The 17,255-nt window shown below is 57.1% G+C and overlaps 1 protein-coding gene across 2 annotated transcripts in view; it reads right to left on the minus strand.

Annotated features, from left to right (window-relative positions):
- Nucleotides 1-309: 309 nt before the first annotated feature.
- PLPP7 (phospholipid phosphatase 7 (inactive)) overlaps nt 310-17,255 on the minus strand; it is a 28,785-nt gene continuing 11,839 nt past the window's right edge. The window contains exons 3-4 of one of the 2 annotated variants that reach the window (XM_055140297.1): nt 3,013-3,089; nt 310-580 (exon numbers count right to left, since the gene is read on the minus strand). In XM_055140297.1, coding sequence (XP_054996272.1) covers nt 558-580; nt 3,013-3,089 — 100 coding nt within the window. In that variant the 3' untranslated portion in view covers nt 310-557. The remainder of the gene's footprint in view (nt 581-3,012; nt 3,090-17,255) is intronic. The other variant, XM_055140302.1, reaches the window with a different exon arrangement.

The raw sequence follows: 17,255 nt of genomic DNA on the forward strand, positions 1-17,255 counted from the left end.
AGGAGTGACCCCTGAGCATCACTGGGTGGGACCCAAAAAGTGACCCCCCCCAAAAAAAAAAAAGGAAAGGAAATGATCTATCAGGGGTCTTGCTTTATTACAATTTTGTCAATTGAAACTGACTCTTGGGGCCGGAGCGATAGCACAGCGGGTAGGGCGTTTGCCTTGCACGCGGCCGACCCGGGTTCGATCCCCGGCATCCCATATGGTCCCCCAAGCACTGCCAGGAGTAATTCCTGAGTGCAAAGCCAGGAGTAACCCCTGAGCATTGCTGGGTGTGACCCAAAAACGCAAAAAAAAAAAAAAAAGAAAAAAAAAAAGAAACTGACTCTTGTGGCTCATGGCCTGTGTTTGCTGTTGCGCCAGGGTGATATGCCAGCCAGAGGACTCGGTGGCGTCCACAAGGTGAGGTCCGTTAAGCCAGCCAGATGCCTTTGGGACTATTCACACAGGAGCCATGGGGACAGTGAGGCCGATACCTCCAGACGCCCTTGCTGTAAGGTTTGGGAGAAGGAGACCCGGGTCGAAGTCTGGAGTAAAAAATACTCCACATCCTGTCACGCCACATCCTTACAATTACCTAGGGGGAGAGAGACAAACGAGAAAGAGACCTTAGCACGCGGTTGGGCGTTCGCCTTTCACGCGGCCGGCCCGTGTTCGATTCCTCTGCCCCTCTCGGAGAGCCCAGCAAGCTACAGAGAGTATTGAGCCTGCGCGGCTGAGCCTGGAAAGCTACCCGTGGCGTATTTGATATGCCAAAAACAGTAACAATAAGTCTCTCAATGAGAGACGTTACTGGTGCCCGCTCGAACAAATCGATGAGCAACGGGATGACAGTGACAGTGACAAGTTAGAATGCAGGACCTGAGAGCGACCTTTCACTTAGGTAGCCAGAGTCGATGAATAGAAAGCCCATTGCTCATAAGAACCAGCAGGGGGCAGCAGAGTGGTAGCAGGTCCGGTAGGACACTTCCATTGCAAGCATAAGACTGGGGTTCAATTCCTGACACCCCATATGGTTCCTTGAGCCTGCCAGGACTCATCCCTGAGCACAAAGCCAGAAGTAAACCCTGAGCACTGTGATGGGGAAAAGAAAGAAAGAAAGAACCAGCAGGGGCATCAAGGCTGAAGCAATAATAGTAATGACAGTACAAAAGTAAAGGTTATTATCACCCTTACTATCTTTTATCTTATTTTGGTTTTGGAGTCACAACCAGCATTGCTCAGGGGTGACTCCTGGCTCTGCACTCAGGGATCACTCCTAGAGGGCTCAGGGCACCATATGCAGTAGCGGGGATTGAACCTGGGCCAGCCCCCCCACGGCAAGCACTCTTCCTGCTATACTCTATCTCCTACCCACCACCCGTTTTATTGCTTTGTTTTCTTTCTTCGATGCTGGGGAACAATGCAGGGCCTCCATGTGCGTGGTGCCAACCAGCCACTTCCCCAACCACTTCCACTTCAGAGATGAGGAAAGCAAAGCTTAGAGAAATGAAGAGCTTATAGCACAGCAGGGAGGGCACTTGCCTCGCATGCAGCTGACCGGGGTTCGATCCCCAGCATCCCATATGGTTCTCTGAGCCCCACCAGGAGGGATCCCTGAGTGCAGAGGCAGAAGTAAATCCTGAGTATCATCGGATGTGTTAATCCGATGGAAAAGCTTGCCCAGCCAGTAACCATAGTTAGAGAATGTGCCTAGTAACTGGCCAAGATGCTCTTTCTTTTTCTTTTCCTTTTTTTTTTTTTTTTTTACAAACAGTATTAGCACAGCGGGTAGGGCATTTGCCTTGCATGTGGCCGATCCAGGTTCAATTTCTCTATCCCTCTCGGAGAGCCTGTCAAGCTACCAAGATTACCCGCCTGCAAGGCAGAGCCTGGCAAGCTATGTGGCGTATTCAATATGCCAAAAACAGTAACAACACGTCTCACCATGGAGATGTTACTGGTGCCCGCTCGAGCAAATCGATGAACAACGGGATGACAGTGCAACAGTGCAACAAGCAGTATTCAGGAGGCTGAAGAACCCCCTCCAGCAATGCTCGCCAACTGGGCCAGTGGTTCAAAGTTAGAGGAAGTGGTGCTGCTGGTGCCCTGCAGTACCAGGGATCCCGTGGACATCATCCCTGGCATCGCGTGGGAGCCTCAGGACTGTACCCAGTCATGCTCAGTTTACCCAGTGATGACATGGATCGAACCCAATTCAGCTGCGTGCAAGGCATGTGCCTTCATTCCTGTACTATCACTCCAGCCCCACGATTTTGACCTTTATTTTTTATATGGGGGAGGGGAGAGGCACAGCCAGTGCTGCCTTACTTCAGCCTCTCTGCTCAGGGATCACTCCTGGTGGGCCCAGCGGAGCCCTGTGGGAATGCTGTACTTTCCTTTTTCCTTTTTCTTTCTTTCCTGGTGGTTCTCAGGGATGACTCCCGGCAGAGTTCAGGGGACTATATGTGGTGCCGGGAATTGAATCTAGGTCGGCCACGCGTAAGACAAGTAGCCAACCTGCTGTCCTATTGCTCTGGCCCCTAGAATTTTTGCTTTCAATCACTAAGTGATAGAACCCCCTAAGAAGGAACACGGAACACAGGGGCACATCTGGGAAAGAAAGAGATTTGGGGAGGGGGGGAGAGGGGCCACCACACTTACTCCTGGCTCAGCATTTAGGGGTCACTCCTAGAGGACTTGAGGAACTGTATAAGGTACCAAGGATCAAACTCACATTGGCAAGGCAAGTGCCCCCCTCCCAGCCGGACCTTCCCTGCTGGGCCCTCCCTGCCCATTCCTCCAGCCCCCAGTTCGTCTTTTTTGAGGGAACCTCCCTGCAAGCGTGGCTTAGCCTGGAGGCTGGGTGAGACCGTGGCTAGGAAGCGCCCCAGGCAGCCTGCAGCCTCTCCCTCTCCGCCCGGGCACCGCCCTCCATCCTGCCCCTTCCCAGATCACTTTCAACTTAATGAGAAATCTTTTGAAGTCTTCTGTGAGGTTTCTCAGTTGCAAGAGCAGAAACTTAATTACCACTGGGAATCATTTGTTCTTCCGCTGCGTTGAGAATGTCCGTAGTAGAAGTGGTAACGAAATTGGAAAGTGGGGTGCTGGGGAGAAAATACAGGGGCTAGAGCTCCATCCCGCACGTGTCTGACCCACTCGGCACCACGTGACCCTCTGAGCATTTCCAGGTGTGACCCTGGAGGTCCCTAAGCACCAGCGGGGCGACCCTGCCGGTCCCTGGCACACAGTCCCTCATCCAGGGACCCCCGCAGTGACCCACACTTCAGATCGACTGAGAATCATCGGGAGTGGCTCTGACCACTGCTTGGGAGTCCAGTTCCCTGCCCACCGTCAAAAGAACGGCTGGCAAAAATCTGACACATTCGGCAGATGCAGGAATGAAGGTGGGGGGCAGGGCTAATGGTGGGGTGCAGGGTCAAAGGTGGGCACAGGGTTGGAGGTGGGGTGTAGGGCTACAGGCAGCAGGGGAGGGCACTGTGCCTCCACACAGAGGGAAGGGCCTTTACAGTTCCAAAGAAGTTCTTTTTTTTTTGGGGGGGGGCGCATTGGGAGGCCCACAGCCAGCAGTGCTCGGGACTTAGTCCTGGTGGATTCAAGAAACTGTGTTGTGCCGGGAATCGAGTCCAGCTGGCTGCTGCAAGGTAAGCACTCTGCGGCACTTCCTCTCCAATCCCCAAACTAGTACTTACAAACTAATTTCTTCTGGGCTGACTTGGGGGTCAAACCCAGGGCCTGAGGCTTGCCAGGAAAGTGCTCTGCAGCGGAGCTACATCCACGGGCCTGAAACAAAGTCAGTTTTTCCTGGCAGCGTTGGGGACTGAACCTGGGCCCTCACCCACAGACGGCCTGTGAGCTGTCCCTGAATCACGGCCTGGGCTCTGCTCGTCAGTATTGCTAGTGCAGAGGCTGGGGGGAGCGAGGGCCGCCCTGGGGGTGTTCAGGAACCATGCGGTGCCGGGGCGGGGCCCAGAGCCTCCCCAGAGGGGCCCCTGTTCCGCCACGTATGCCACGTCTCCAGCTGCACTTGCAAGTGAGTCCCCAAGGCTGAGGAGAGCTGGTGAGGACGGCACCCCGGCACCAAGTGACTCACACATCTAATAAAAACGACGAATCACCAAGAATAATAACAGCCACCCGGCGTGAGTTACTGCTGGAGCGGCTGCTCCGGGCCGCAGGCGCACGGCCCCTGGGAGGGGAAACGGGCACAGCCACAGGACGAAGCCCGATCGCGTCCCGGTGACCTTCCCGACACGAAAAGCCAGAGAGCACGGGGCACGCTGCGAGGCTAGAACCTCCCGCCCGCTTTCCACCAGGAGGAGAGTGTGGCAGAATCTTTACCCCATCGGAATTTTTTTTTGCTTTTGAGGTCACACCCGGCAATGCTCAGGGGTTCCTCCTGGTTTATACACTCAGGATTTACTCCCGGCAGTGCTCCAGGGACCATATGGGATGCTGGGAATCGAACCCGGGTTGGCCGCATGCAAGGCAAATGCCCTCCCAGCTGTGCTATCGCTCCATCCCCCCCATCCGAATTTTGCTTTGCACACGCCCAACCCAGCTTCCCCAGCACCCCACATGGTTCCACTAACTCACCTGGAGTGATCCCTCAGTGCGGAGCCAGGAGTAAGCCCGAGCATGGCTGGTTGTGGCCCCAAAACCAAAATGAACAAACAAAAAAACGTATAGTTGTATACCTTTTTTTTTTCTTTTTGGGTCACACCCAGCAATGCACAGGGGTCACTCCTGGCTCATGCACTCAGGAATCACCCCTGGCGGTGCTCAGGGGACAATATGGGATGCTGGGATTTGAACCCGGGTCGACCTCGTGCAAGGCAAATGCCCTACCCGCTGTGCTATCACTCCAGCCCCCTATAGTTGTATACCTTTGTAAAAAAATTAATTAGCAGAGGGGCTAGAGTGATAGCACAGTGGATAGGGCATTTGCCTTGCGCGTGGCGGACCCGGGTTTGATTCCCAGCATCCCATATGGTCCCCTGAGCACCACCAAGAGTAATTCCTGAGTGCAGAGCCAGGAGTAACTCTTGTGTGTCACCGAGTGTGACCTAAAAAGCAAAAAAAAAAAAAAAAAGTTAGCAGAGGGGCCAGAGCCATAGGACAGCAAGGAGGACATTTGCCTTGCATGCGGCTAACCCAGCTATGATCCCCGGCATCTCATATGGCCCCCCAAGTACCCTCAGGAGTGATCCGTCAGGAGTGATCCCTGAGTGCAGAGCCAGGGGTGACCACTGAGCATCGCTGGGTATGACCCAAAAAAAGCAAAAAATAATAAGTTAGCAGAAAGGAGTTTTGTTTTGGGGCCACATTCAGTTGTGCTCAGGGCTGACTCCTGGCTCTGTACTCAGGATCACTCCTGGAAGCCCTGGGGACTGTACGGGATGCCCGGGAGTGAAGTGGGGTCAGCCACATGCAAGATTAGCTCCCTACCAGCTGTGCTCCTGGAAATGAGTTTTGCCAAAGCAGATGCCCTGGATTGGAAATAAACCTCGAGTTCAATTCACTTCACTCTGCAGTCAGTAGGGGTCCTGCTCTACTCAAAGGCTGTTCACGAACCCCCCCAAACTGGGGTGCTCACAGTCTGAGTCTGCTCTCTCAGGTCCCCAGGACACGCCCCCTGGCACCCAGCTGCTTCCTTGCTGCCTTACTATTCTGCCTAACCACGAAATACTGTCTGGCAGAGGCAGAGAGGACGGTACCCCTGGGGCCGCTGAGCACATGGCCAGCTGTTGAAGGACACGGTGGTCAGTCTGGGGGGGGGCAGGGGGTTCTGGGAGGCAGGGAGAGTTCACTCAGGGCTGCTCCAGGCAAATGTTCAGCAATCTCATGCAGGGACCCCCGGGGCCCACGCCAGCCTCGCTCACTCCAAGTCCGTCTCCAGCAGCTCTGGCTAGAGAAACACCAAGCACCCCAAAGGGCTGGCGTGCAGGACCCTGGCCCCCTCCTCTCACGCTCTGGTGACCTTCCCAGCAGGGCTCAGGGGCCATACTGTGGAGGGCATCAAATCCATAGCATGCTCTGAGCCTCTCTCTGCCCCTGACCCCTCCAGACCTCTTCCCCTTCTTGAGGCCCACCGCCTTGCCTTACTTGGCCTCAGGGGCCGTGCAGCAGAGGACGTTCCGCCAATTCAGGACAGTGTGGCTGGTCCGGGAGCATCCAAGACCCCGGGCAGGAAGGCTGTTCTGTCCTGCGTGCTCAGAAGGGAAAGCCCTCTCCCTTTGCACCCACCTGTCCTGCCGTCATGGGGACCATGGACTCAGCCCATCGGGTCAGACAGACCCCTTCCAGGGTTCTTTGGGGGTCAGAAGCTCTGAAACCCTAACGACTCGGGGAGGGAAGCTCCGCAGCCCACACGTTTGTCCGCTAGAGGGCACTGTGGGACAGAAGCGCCACTGGGGCAGCTGAGACGGGTGGGTTTGGGGGAACGTGGGGATTCGCAGGAGGACCCCAGACTAAATCTTGGTGACCTCTACGCACTCACTGGGTCCTCACCGCAAGAACCTAGGGCTGTGAGGACCCCCAAGACAGCGCTTTGGTCTGTCACCTAGAGTGGAGAGCTAGAGGTCCCCCCGCCCCGCCAAGCCCCCACTATGGGCACGCGACCCCTCCCGGCCCCTCCGCGGAGCTTGACTCTTTCCTCCTGGGTCCCTCAGTGGCAACGAGGGGGTCTCCTCCATGCGAATTACAAATACACCCAGGAGAGGCTGGAGGGGGGCTGCTGGGGAAGGGGCTGGAGGGGGGCTGCTGGGGAAGGGGCTGGGGCCCGCGGGGCCGGCCGGACTTGTTAGTGACCTGCCGAGCAGGGGCGCTGGAGTCCCCACATCACGGGATTCGGAGCCGAGCCCGCAGAACAGGCTCCCGGGGGCGCACCTGCAGCGCCAAGCCTGCGGGTCTGTGTGCCAGGCCGCCTGCAGGGGTGGGGTTGCCCGCCGGCCCCGCCCACCACAGGCCCCGCCCATAAGCATGCCCCGCCCCTCATCTGCATAGGGACGCCCCGCAACACGTCCACGCTTCCAGAAGATGCTATTTGTGGGGCGCGTTGCGTGCTTCAGGGCTGGCTGCAGATGGAGGTCCTTCTGCGGGGCAGGAGTGGACCGGCAGAGTCTGGGGTCACACAGGGGAGACCTCAGACTCGCCTGGGGGACCCTGGCACCCCATTGGGTCCCATGGGGTGGGCAGTATCCGGAGAGGGGACCCCTGTGCTCAGACATGGGGCGAGGGGGCTCACTGCGGGGTGGCTGTGGGGGCCAGGCTGCGGAGACCAAAGGAAGATGGACCCACGGGGGAGGCCAAGAGAGAGGGCACTGCTTCCGGCTCTCAGCGCTCCGGTCCCCGCCCCCGGGCTCCAGGGCGCAGCCCTGCCTCCAGCATCCCCCACCTGGGGACACCCCTGTTGGCTTGAGACCAGGAGTGAGAGCCGCGCACCGTGTCTGTCTGCCCCATTTCAGATGGGGCGACCCAGGCCCTCCTGGTATGCTCCCTGTCACCCCATCCCCAAGCCCTCCCACCCTTTGCTTTGGGGCCACGGCGGCAGTGCTCAGGGCTTACTCCAGGCTCTGCACTCAGGGATCACGTGGGATGCCGGGATCGAACCTGGGTCGGCTGCATGCTAGGCAAGCGCCCTCCCCCCGTCCAATCTCTCCAGTCCTCAGCCCCCCACCCTTACTCTCAGGATCTGCTGTTCAGGTCCACAGTGAGCAGCGACTGAGAGAATGAATGGATGGACTCAGAGATGGACAGGGAAGGGCTCACTGGTCTACCACAGGCCTGGCCTATGCAAGGCCTTGGGTCTGCTCCCCAAACTCTGCACATCCCCGAGCACCCCTCACTCTCTGTAGGGGTGTCCCCAGGCCCCCGGGATCGTTGACAGTGGTCCCCACAACAACAGCCAGAAAGGGAAGAAAGAGAATGAATGAATGAACAAAGAACTGCCGTTTCCTCTCCTGCATTTCCTTCACATCACAGGCTGGGGGGAGCCCCAGGACCAAGCCCTGTGCACACGCTGAGGGCCCCCAGAACCCTTATCAGCCAGCCCCACACGCCTGAAGCTCCCTATCAGGGGACACATTCCAACTGGTCAGTGGGGGGCAGATAAGAGCCTCCTCTTTCCGGCCCCTCCGCCTCTCTTCCGAGGCTGGCGCTGGGGAAGGAGCGGGGATGGGAGGGGGCTCTCGTCGTCCCAGGGAGATAAGCCAGTTTGTGACCTCTCAGGAAGGTCACGGCCTCCGCAGAGCCTGGGTGCAGTGGCGAAGGGGGCTGGGCTGGCCTCTCTTTTCCGGCGCCCACCTGCCTGTCCAGCAGACACTTGGCCCCCCAGAGGAACCCTGAGCTCCCCAAGGGCCTGTCCTACACGGCTGACCTGGGTTTGATCCCCAGCATCACATAAGGCCCCCCTGAGCGCTGCCAGGGGTGATCCCTGAGCACAAAGCCAGGAGAAAGGTCTGAGCACCCACCCCCACAGAAATAAATAAAGCATGAAACACAATGTTGCTTTCCCCAAGAGCAAGGCAGGGGAACAGGAAGAGCAGAGGCTGAAGGGCAGGCTTCTAGCCGCCAGGGGAGGGCCAGAGAGACTGGACGGCGGGAATGGTGCCAGGCCAGGTTCCATCCCCGCATGGTCCCCTGAGACCACCAGGAATGATTCCCGAGTGCAGAGCCAGGAGTCAGCCCTGAAACCACCGGGTGCCACTTCCCTTTTTTTTTTTTTTTTTGCTTTTTGGGTCACACCTGGCTGGCGGTGCACAAGGGTTACTCCTGGCTCTGCACTCAGGCAGTACTCAGGGGACCATATGGGATGCTGGGAATTGAACCCAGGTCGGCTGCGTGCAAGGCACGCAGTGCTAGCGCTCCAGCTGTGCTAGCGCTCCAGCCCCAACCCCTCCCTTTTTTTTTAAAAAAAAAAAAAGGAGAAATGAAAGGGAGATAAACCCAAGTAAATAGATTCGTCAACCCAAGTGAAGTGAAAATGAGGAAGACAGAGGGGAGTTTTTCCTCTGGGTGAAGTGAAAAAGGAGAATTAGGGAAGTCAGAGAGGCCTGAGAGAGGCTGGGAACGGGACAGGCCAGCCCCCACGGCTTGTGGGTGGGCAAGAGACACGACATCCAGCACAGATGCTTCACGGTGGCTGGACAGCGGTCAACCAGACCAAGGCCGTCGGTGGTGTTGGGAGGAAGTCCAGCACTTGCTAGAGTTAGACTAAGTGGCTGTTTCTGACGGTCACAAAACCGGAGAGCAAAAAAACCCCAAAAATGTCTGTGTCAAACCAGCAGGGAGAGAAAAGTCAAAAGGAAAAACACCAAAAACTAACTTTAAAAGAGGATATGAGGACTAGAGTGATAGCACAGTGGGCAGGACGTTTGCCTTGCACGCAGCCAACCCAGGTTCGATTCCCAGCATCCCATATGGTCCCCCGAGCACCGTCAGGAGTGATTCCTGAATGAATGAGCCAAGAGTAACCTCTGTGTATCACCAGGTGTGACCCAAAAAGCAAAAAAAAAAAAAAAAAAAAAATTTAAATAATAAAATAATAAAAGAGGGCACGAAAGGTTGAAAAAATGAAGAGGAAATGGGGATAAAAGGAGCCCAGATCTGTCATATAGACACAGATGACACACATAACACACTCCACACTCTGCTCCCCACTGCACACGCGTGCACACACACACACATACACACATACACACAAAATGCATAGACACTTCACCTACTCACTCCAGTCCAAATCCCTGCTTCTTTTTTTTTAATTGAATCACTGTTGGAGACAGTGGGGTCCTGGATGTCCATGAACACTATGGCAAGATGGAGGCTCAATCCACTACCCTTGACTCTATTTTTTTTTTTAATTGAATCACTGTTGGAGACACAGTTACAAAGTTCATGGCTGAGTTCAGTGACACAATGTTCCCACACCCTTGTCTTCACCAGTTGAGTTTCCCTGGCTAATGTAACTTTTTTTTTCCTTTTTTGGGTCACACCCTATGATGCACAGGGGTCACTCCTGGCTCTGCACTCAGGAATTACTCCTGGCAGTGCTCGGGGGACCCTATGGGATGCTGGGAATCGAGTCCAGGTTGGCTGCGTGCAAGGCAAACGCCCTCCCCGCTGTGCTATCGCTCCAGCCCTCAGTGTAACTTCCTTTTAAGACTGCTTCTCCAGCAGCCAGGACCATAGGGCGGATGCTAAGGCACTTGCCTTGCACAGCTTTGATTCGGTCCCTAGAACCACATATGGTCCCCCAACCACCAACAGGAGTGACTCCTGAGCACAGAGCCAGGATTAAGCCGTGAGCTCTGCCCGTGTGTTGTGGCCAACCCTTGCCCCCGGAAGAGTACTTCTTTAATATCAGTGATGGTCCTGCTGTTGATATGTCAGTTACATTTCAATACAGAGGAACAGCTAGAAAAATATTATCTTTCATTATTTTGTTTGTTCATGTTGGGGGACCCTCTGCTCAGGGCTTACCCTTGACTCTGTGCTCACGACTCGCTCCCGCTGGTGCGTGGGCACCACAGGGGATGGCAGAGATTGAGGCCTGGTCGAACACACGCAAGCCAAGCATGCTACCTGCTGTACCCTGTAGTCATATGTTTGCTTTGGGGGCAACACCTGCGGGTGCTTAGGCCTTACTCCTAGCTCAGTGCTCAGAGATCACTTCTGGCGGGGCTCAGTGGACCATATGTGGTGCTGGGGATTGAATCCCGGTCAGCCTAGTGCCTTATCTCCACAGTCCCTGAAAAAAAAATTTTTTTTAAAGACACCGCTGGGGGCCAGAGAGGTAGGGTACTGGCCTTGCATGCGGCTCACCTGGGTTGAGTACCCAGCAGTACTTGGGGGACCATGTGGGATGCTGGGAATCGAATCTGGGTCGGCAGTGTGCAAGGCAAACACCCTATCCACTGTACTATCTCTCCAGCGCCCCCTAGTTTTATTCTAGCTGTAGCACTGTAGCACTGTCGTCCAGTCCCGCTGTTCATAGATTTTCTCGAGTGGGCACCAGTAACGTCTCCATTATGAGGCTTGTTGTGACTGTTTTTGGCATATCGAATACACCACGGGTAGCTTGCCAGGCTCTGCCGTGCGGGCGGGATACTCTCGATAGCTTGCCAGGCTCTCCGAGAGGGTGGAGGAATCGAACCCAGGTCGGCTGCATGCAAGGCAAATGCCCTACCCGCTGTGCTGTGCTCCAGTCCAGCTGTACGGCAGGAAAGGATGTGGTAAGTAAGAGCAAGCTCCGTTAGGCTGCACCAAGGACTAAGAATCAAACAGAGTTCCTGGTTTCATCTACAACACTGCACCCACACAAAACACCAAGACAAGAGAAATCCTACAGAGACGCTGTACCCAGGGGCTCTCGGCTCCTGCTGGGCACATCCCCCCAGCAATCGACACTGTGAAAAGTGACAGGGCACGGGCCAGAGAGATAGCACAGTGGTTAGAACGCTCACTCTGCACGTGGCCGACCTGGGTCCACCCCGGCACCACATTATGGTCCCTGAGCCCTGCTAGGAGTGATCCCTGCATGCAGAGCCAAGGAGTAAGCCCTGAGCATTGCTGGGTGTGGTCCCCCTCACACACACACACACACACACACACACACACACACACACACACACACGAGAAAAGGCAGCAGGCTCAAACCAAAGACTAGGGATCATTCTGTTTGGGATCCTGGATGTTCATCAACACTAACCAAGATGGAAAGTCTGAGACTCAGAAACATTGTTCTGGAACCTTCTCTCTGTGACCCAAGCAGGGCAGGCCTGGATATGTGTAGCATGAGGGGCCCTGACCACAGGTGTTTGGGGACCTGCCCACGGGCCCGTGTTCCCGACTCAGGCTCGGAAGTGTGTGGAACAGGGAACCTTTTCCTGGGAGGGGCCTTGGGGCGGGACGGCAGCACCCACTGGCGCACCCCCTCATCCCCAGGGCTGTCTCCAGACGCCCCCGCCCGTGCTCAGCTCTGCGGACTGCAGCAGAGACCCCGTGCCCACCCGCGGTTTCAGGGGCTCGCAACCCACTCCCCGCACCAAGACGCCTGTGCGGAGACCCCCAAGCCAGGTGCCTGCCCAGGTGCGAGACTGGCCACAGCCCCATCCCACTCACGCCAAGGCCAGCTGGGCTGCGTCCGGAGGCCGGCCCACCGCGGGGAGCACAGGCGAGCTCCCCTCTTCCCGGCCTGCCTGGGTCCCGGTACAGGCCCTCGTCTCTCGGGCGGGGGCGCTGGGGGGCTCCCTGGCAGCTCAGGTCACACCAGCTGGGGAGCCCGACAGGCGTCACCTGCCTCAGAGCCCTCCCCACTGCTGGCCATTCATTCCACAGGGGCCACGCCTGGCAGTGTGTGTGTGTGTGTGTGTGTGTGTGTGTGTGTGTGTGTGTGTGTGTATGGGGGCTTCTCTATGCCATACCTGGCAGTGTGTGTGGGGGGAGGGCTCATGTATGTGTAGGGGGTCCTCTAGGCCACACCTGGCAGTGCGTGTGTGTGTGTGTGTGTGTGTGTGTGCGCGTGTGTAGGGGGTCTTCTAGGCCACACCTGGCAGTGTGTGTGTGTGTTGTGTGCGTCCTCTAGGCCACACCTGGCAGTGCGTGTGTGTGTGCATGTGTGTGTGCGCGTGTGTGTAGGGGGTCCTCTAGGCCACACCTGGCAGTGTGTGTGTGTGTTGTGTGTGTGCGTGTGTAGGGGGTCCTCTAGGCCACACCTGGCAGTGTGTGTGTGTGTTGTGTGTGTGCGTGTGTAGGGGGTCCTCTAGGCCACACCTGGCAGTGCGTGTGTGTGTGTGTGTGTGTGCATGTGTGTGTGCGCGTGTGTGTAGGGGGTCCTCTAGGCCTCACCTGGTAGTGTGTGTGCACGCATGTGTGTGTGTGTGCGCGTGTGTGCATGTCTGTGTAGGGGGTTCTCGAGGACACACCATGCCATGCTGGGGGCCAAACCCGGGGCTCCCACACCAGCCCCTACTCAGCCTTTGAGCGGCCCAGGGCCCCTCCTCAGAGAGGGAAGAGTCTGGGGCCACACCTGGTGGTGCCTGGGGGTGGTTCCCAGCCCCGAGTCTGGGGTCACCCCTGGTGATTCCTGGGGAACCGTGCAGTGCCGGGCAGGGAACCCGGGGCTCCCATCATCCCGCGAGCCGTGCCCTGGGTCCCTGTCTCTTCAGAGGCACGGAGCAGAGGCGCCCCTCTTCACCCCGACAGCACCAGCTCGGCGGGGCCCGGACACGCTGTGTCCCCACAGCCACTGCTGGGATTCCTGAGGAAGCCGCGCGCTCGGGGCGGGGGGCTGGCTGCCGGGGCCCTGCTCTCCCAGGCAGGCGGGAAGTCCAAGGTGACACCAGGGCGAGGGTGTCGTGGGTCTGTGTCTCCAAGGCTGTGTCCCCCCGTGTCCTCCCCTGGCCTTTGGTGGGGCTGGGGGTGTCATGCCCCCGACTCTCCCGGGCTCCAGATTTCCTCCTTGGCCCTTCCTCCCTACACCCAGCCCTGCGCGGCGTCTCCTGCTCCAGGCTCCGAACTGCGTCCTACTAAGGCCCGAGCAATGAGACACGCAGGGCGTTTGCCTTGACTGCAGCCACCCGGCGATGCACAGGGGTTACTCCTGGCTCATGCACTCAGGAATTACTCCTGGCGGGGCTCGGGGGAACATATGGGATGCTGGGAATCGAACCCGGGTTGGCCGCGTGCAAGGCAAACGCCTTCCCCGCTGTGCTATTGCTCCAGCCCCTCCTCTTGTAATATTTTCTTGCTGTTTGTTTTGTTTTTTTGAGCCCCACTCAGCAATGCTCAGGGGTTATTCCTGGCTCTGCACTCAGCAATTACTCCTGGGAGTGCTCTGAGGATTATATACACATAGGGTGCTGGGGATCAAGCCAGATTGGCCGTGTGCAAGGCAAGTACCCTATCTGCTGTGCAATCTCTCTGGGCCATTATATTTATGCTAATCATTCCTCGCGTTTACAGGAAAACTATGAGAACGAAGCCCACTGAGGGACCTGCGCGCTCTCTAACAGAACAGCAACTACTTCAGACGGATAAAGCTCCCCGTGCCGCCAATGTGCTAAAGCCACAGTACTGGATATTTTATTTTATTTTATATTACTTTATTTTGGGGCTTGGAGCCACACGTGCTGGTGCTCAGGGCTCACTCCTGGCTCTGTACTCGGGGATCATTCCTGGCAGGGTCGGGGGGACCCTATGGAGTGCTGGGAGTGACCTAGTTGGGCTACGAGCAAGGCAAGCACCCTCCCCGCTGTACGATCTCTCGAGTCCAGCTCTGTGTGCTGTGAAGGTTTCAAGAGATAGTCCAGTAGGTTGCACATTTGCCTTGCATGCGGCTCACTGGGTTCGATCCCCAGCACCCCGGAAGGCCCCCATAGCGCTGCAGAAGAGTTCCCCGAGCACAGAGCCAGGAGGAAGCCCTGAGCACTGCTGGGTGTGACCAAGAAACAAAACGAAATAAAACAACAACAAAAAAATGGTCTCAGTTATGTGAACTTCCCTTCAGTTATAAACAAACTGAAGACAACCTTGCAAAAAAAACAGAAGGAAGTGGAGGAGGAGGTGGAGGAGGAGGCTCCCCCCACACCCCCAAGGCTCCAGGGAGGCTACTAGTTCTCAGAATGTAGCTGCTTAATAATTGACGCAGAGAAGTCAACCGTGAGAACTGGGCTGGCGAGGGGATTCCTGGCCTTGCATCCTGCCAGCGTGCCTGAGCCTCTGGGAGTGCGTGCAGCATGGGAAAGAGATGACCAGGGAAACGTCTACTTTTGAATATCCTATGTGTGCTAATTATTTTTAAAAGTTTTTGTTTAGGGGGCTGGAGCGATAGCACAGCGGGGAGGGTGTTTGCCTAGCTTGCGGCCGACCCGGGTTCGATTCCCAGCATCCCATAGGGTCCCCTGAGCACCGCCAGGAGTAATTCCTGAGTGCAGAGCCAGGAGTAACCCCTGAGCATCGCCAGTTGTGACCCAAAAAGAAAAAAAAAAAAAGTTTTTGTTTAGGGGCTAGAGCGATAGCACAGTGGGTAGGGCATTTGCCTTGCACGTGGTCAACCCGGGTTCGATTCCCAGCATCCCATATGGTCCCCTGAGCACTGCCAGGGGTAATTCCTGAGTGCAGAGCCAGGAGTAACCCCTGTGCATCGCCAGGTGTGACCCAAAAAGCAAAAAAAAAAAAAAAGTTTTTGTTTTGTTTTGGGGACTCACCTGGCTGTGCTCAGCGCTTACTCCTGGCTTGGTGCTCAGAGGTCACTCCTGGTGGGCTCAGCTCAGAAGACCATATGGGGTGTGGGGGACTGAACCCAGAATGGCCACGAGCGAGGCCAGCGCCCGCCCGCTGTACTATCGCTCTAGCCCCTGAGATTTTTAAGAATGAAAATGCATTCTTATGTAACGAAATCAAAACAGAACAAAAAGCCCCAAAGAACACCCCCTCCCCCCTTCACCGCACTCATGACATCCAGGGAAATAAAACTTCCTTCAGAAATCCACCCTGTTCTCTGCCGGCTTCCCCAGGGACGCACCATCCCGGGCCGGGGCCTCCCTCCGGGGGCTGGGGGAGGTGCCACGGGGCCTTTTCTCCCACGATGGACCGTCAGTCCCCAGCACAGGCCAGGCCCCTCCCCACTGCCCCTCCCTCGAGGCTGAGGGTCCAGGGCTGGGCCTGGCGGGGCGACCTGGGTCCCTGCAGCTGCACCACAGCAGGAGCCAGACGCCAGGCAGGCCGGCTGGCCTCTGGCTGCACCCCAGGCCGCGCCCAGGCGGGGCTCCCAGGCCTGTGCTCGCAGCTGGACCGTGGCAGGGAGTGTCCCTGGGTCCCCGCAGGCCACACACTCCGGGATGGGCCGGGCCTTGCCTTTCCCACCGGCCAGCCCTCGCCGGCTGGAGCTGACGGGGCCTAAGGACCAGCCCCAGACCTGGGGCGAGGCTGGGCATCCCCCGGGGGGGGGGTGCTGGCACGGCCGGGCACCAGAGCTCCGTGAGCACCCACGAGGCCACCCGGTCAGAGCTGCGCTCCACACGGGACCAGAGACTCGAGTGCGCGTACCCCAGAGTTGGCTTCTGTATTTGCTTAGTTTTGTTCTGGGGCCACACCCGGCGGCGCTCAGGGCTCCCTCCTGGTGGGGCTGGGGGTCACGTGGGGTGCTGGGGTCCCACTGGCGTCAGCTGCTGGTGAGCACACGGCCGCGTGGCACGGAGAGAGCTCAGCGGGCCAAGTGCCCGCCTGGGGGAGGCTCAGGCTGTCCCAGCACCCTGGCCGTGACCGCTGACCAGAGCTGGAGGTTTGCCGCCAGCCCGGTCACTGGACACAGCCTCAACCACGGAGCAATAGCACCGTGGACTGTTATTACAAGACGTCCTGCTTGTGACTTTACATGTGTGAACACTGACGTCAGCCTAACCATGTTTTTTATGTGTATGCATGTATACACGTGTTCACACATGCATGTGTGTATTGTGTCTGTGTGGAAAAAGCACACATACACACGTGTTGCAATTTGGGCAATATGTATGTACATGTATGTACCACATGTGTAAGCATAAAGGTATTCTACGTGGTGTGCATAAATGTGCATGTGTATACAAAATGTATGCATGTTTACACATACGCATATATGTATGTCTAAACAGTCATGTATAGGTACACATGTTCAGGTGTTAATATATGTGCGAGCACATGTGTGCACATATGTGTACAGGGGCCTTACATGACTGAGCATACATGTGTGTGGCTATGTGGATGTACATGTGCACCACACGTGTGCCCACCACAAGGAGCCCCCCTTGTTGGACCCACTGCGTACCCAGCAGGGGCCATGGGTAGGATCACAGGACCAGTGCGGGCACATGTGGTTCTGAGAACTCTGGGCCAGATGTGGGGTCCCGGGGGCTGGGGGTGGCACCGGCCCACTTCCTGCCCTTCCGGCCCAGGGCCCAGAATGAGCGGGCCTCCTCCTGTTTTTTTTTTTTTTTTTTTTGGGGGTCACACCTGGCGATGCACTCAGGAATTACTCCTGGCAGTGCTCAGGGGGACCATATGGGATGCTGGGATTTGAACCCGGGTCGGGCGCGTGCAAGGCAAACGATCTACCCGCTATGCTATCACTCCAGCCCGCGGGCCTCCTCCTGGGCAGGCCTGGACACAACTCCAGGGGCCGCTCACCCCAGCGCCCCACCCCTCCCCCTCCTCCCAGGGCGTGCTGACCCCATCACCCCATCCCTGCCCCTCCCCTCTCAGTGTGCTGACACTCC

The sequence above is a fragment of the Sorex araneus genome, chromosome 1 (assembly GCF_027595985.1).
Source record: "Sorex araneus isolate mSorAra2 chromosome 1, mSorAra2.pri, whole genome shotgun sequence".
NCBI classification, from domain to species: Eukaryota; Metazoa; Chordata; class Mammalia; order Eulipotyphla; family Soricidae; genus Sorex; species Sorex araneus.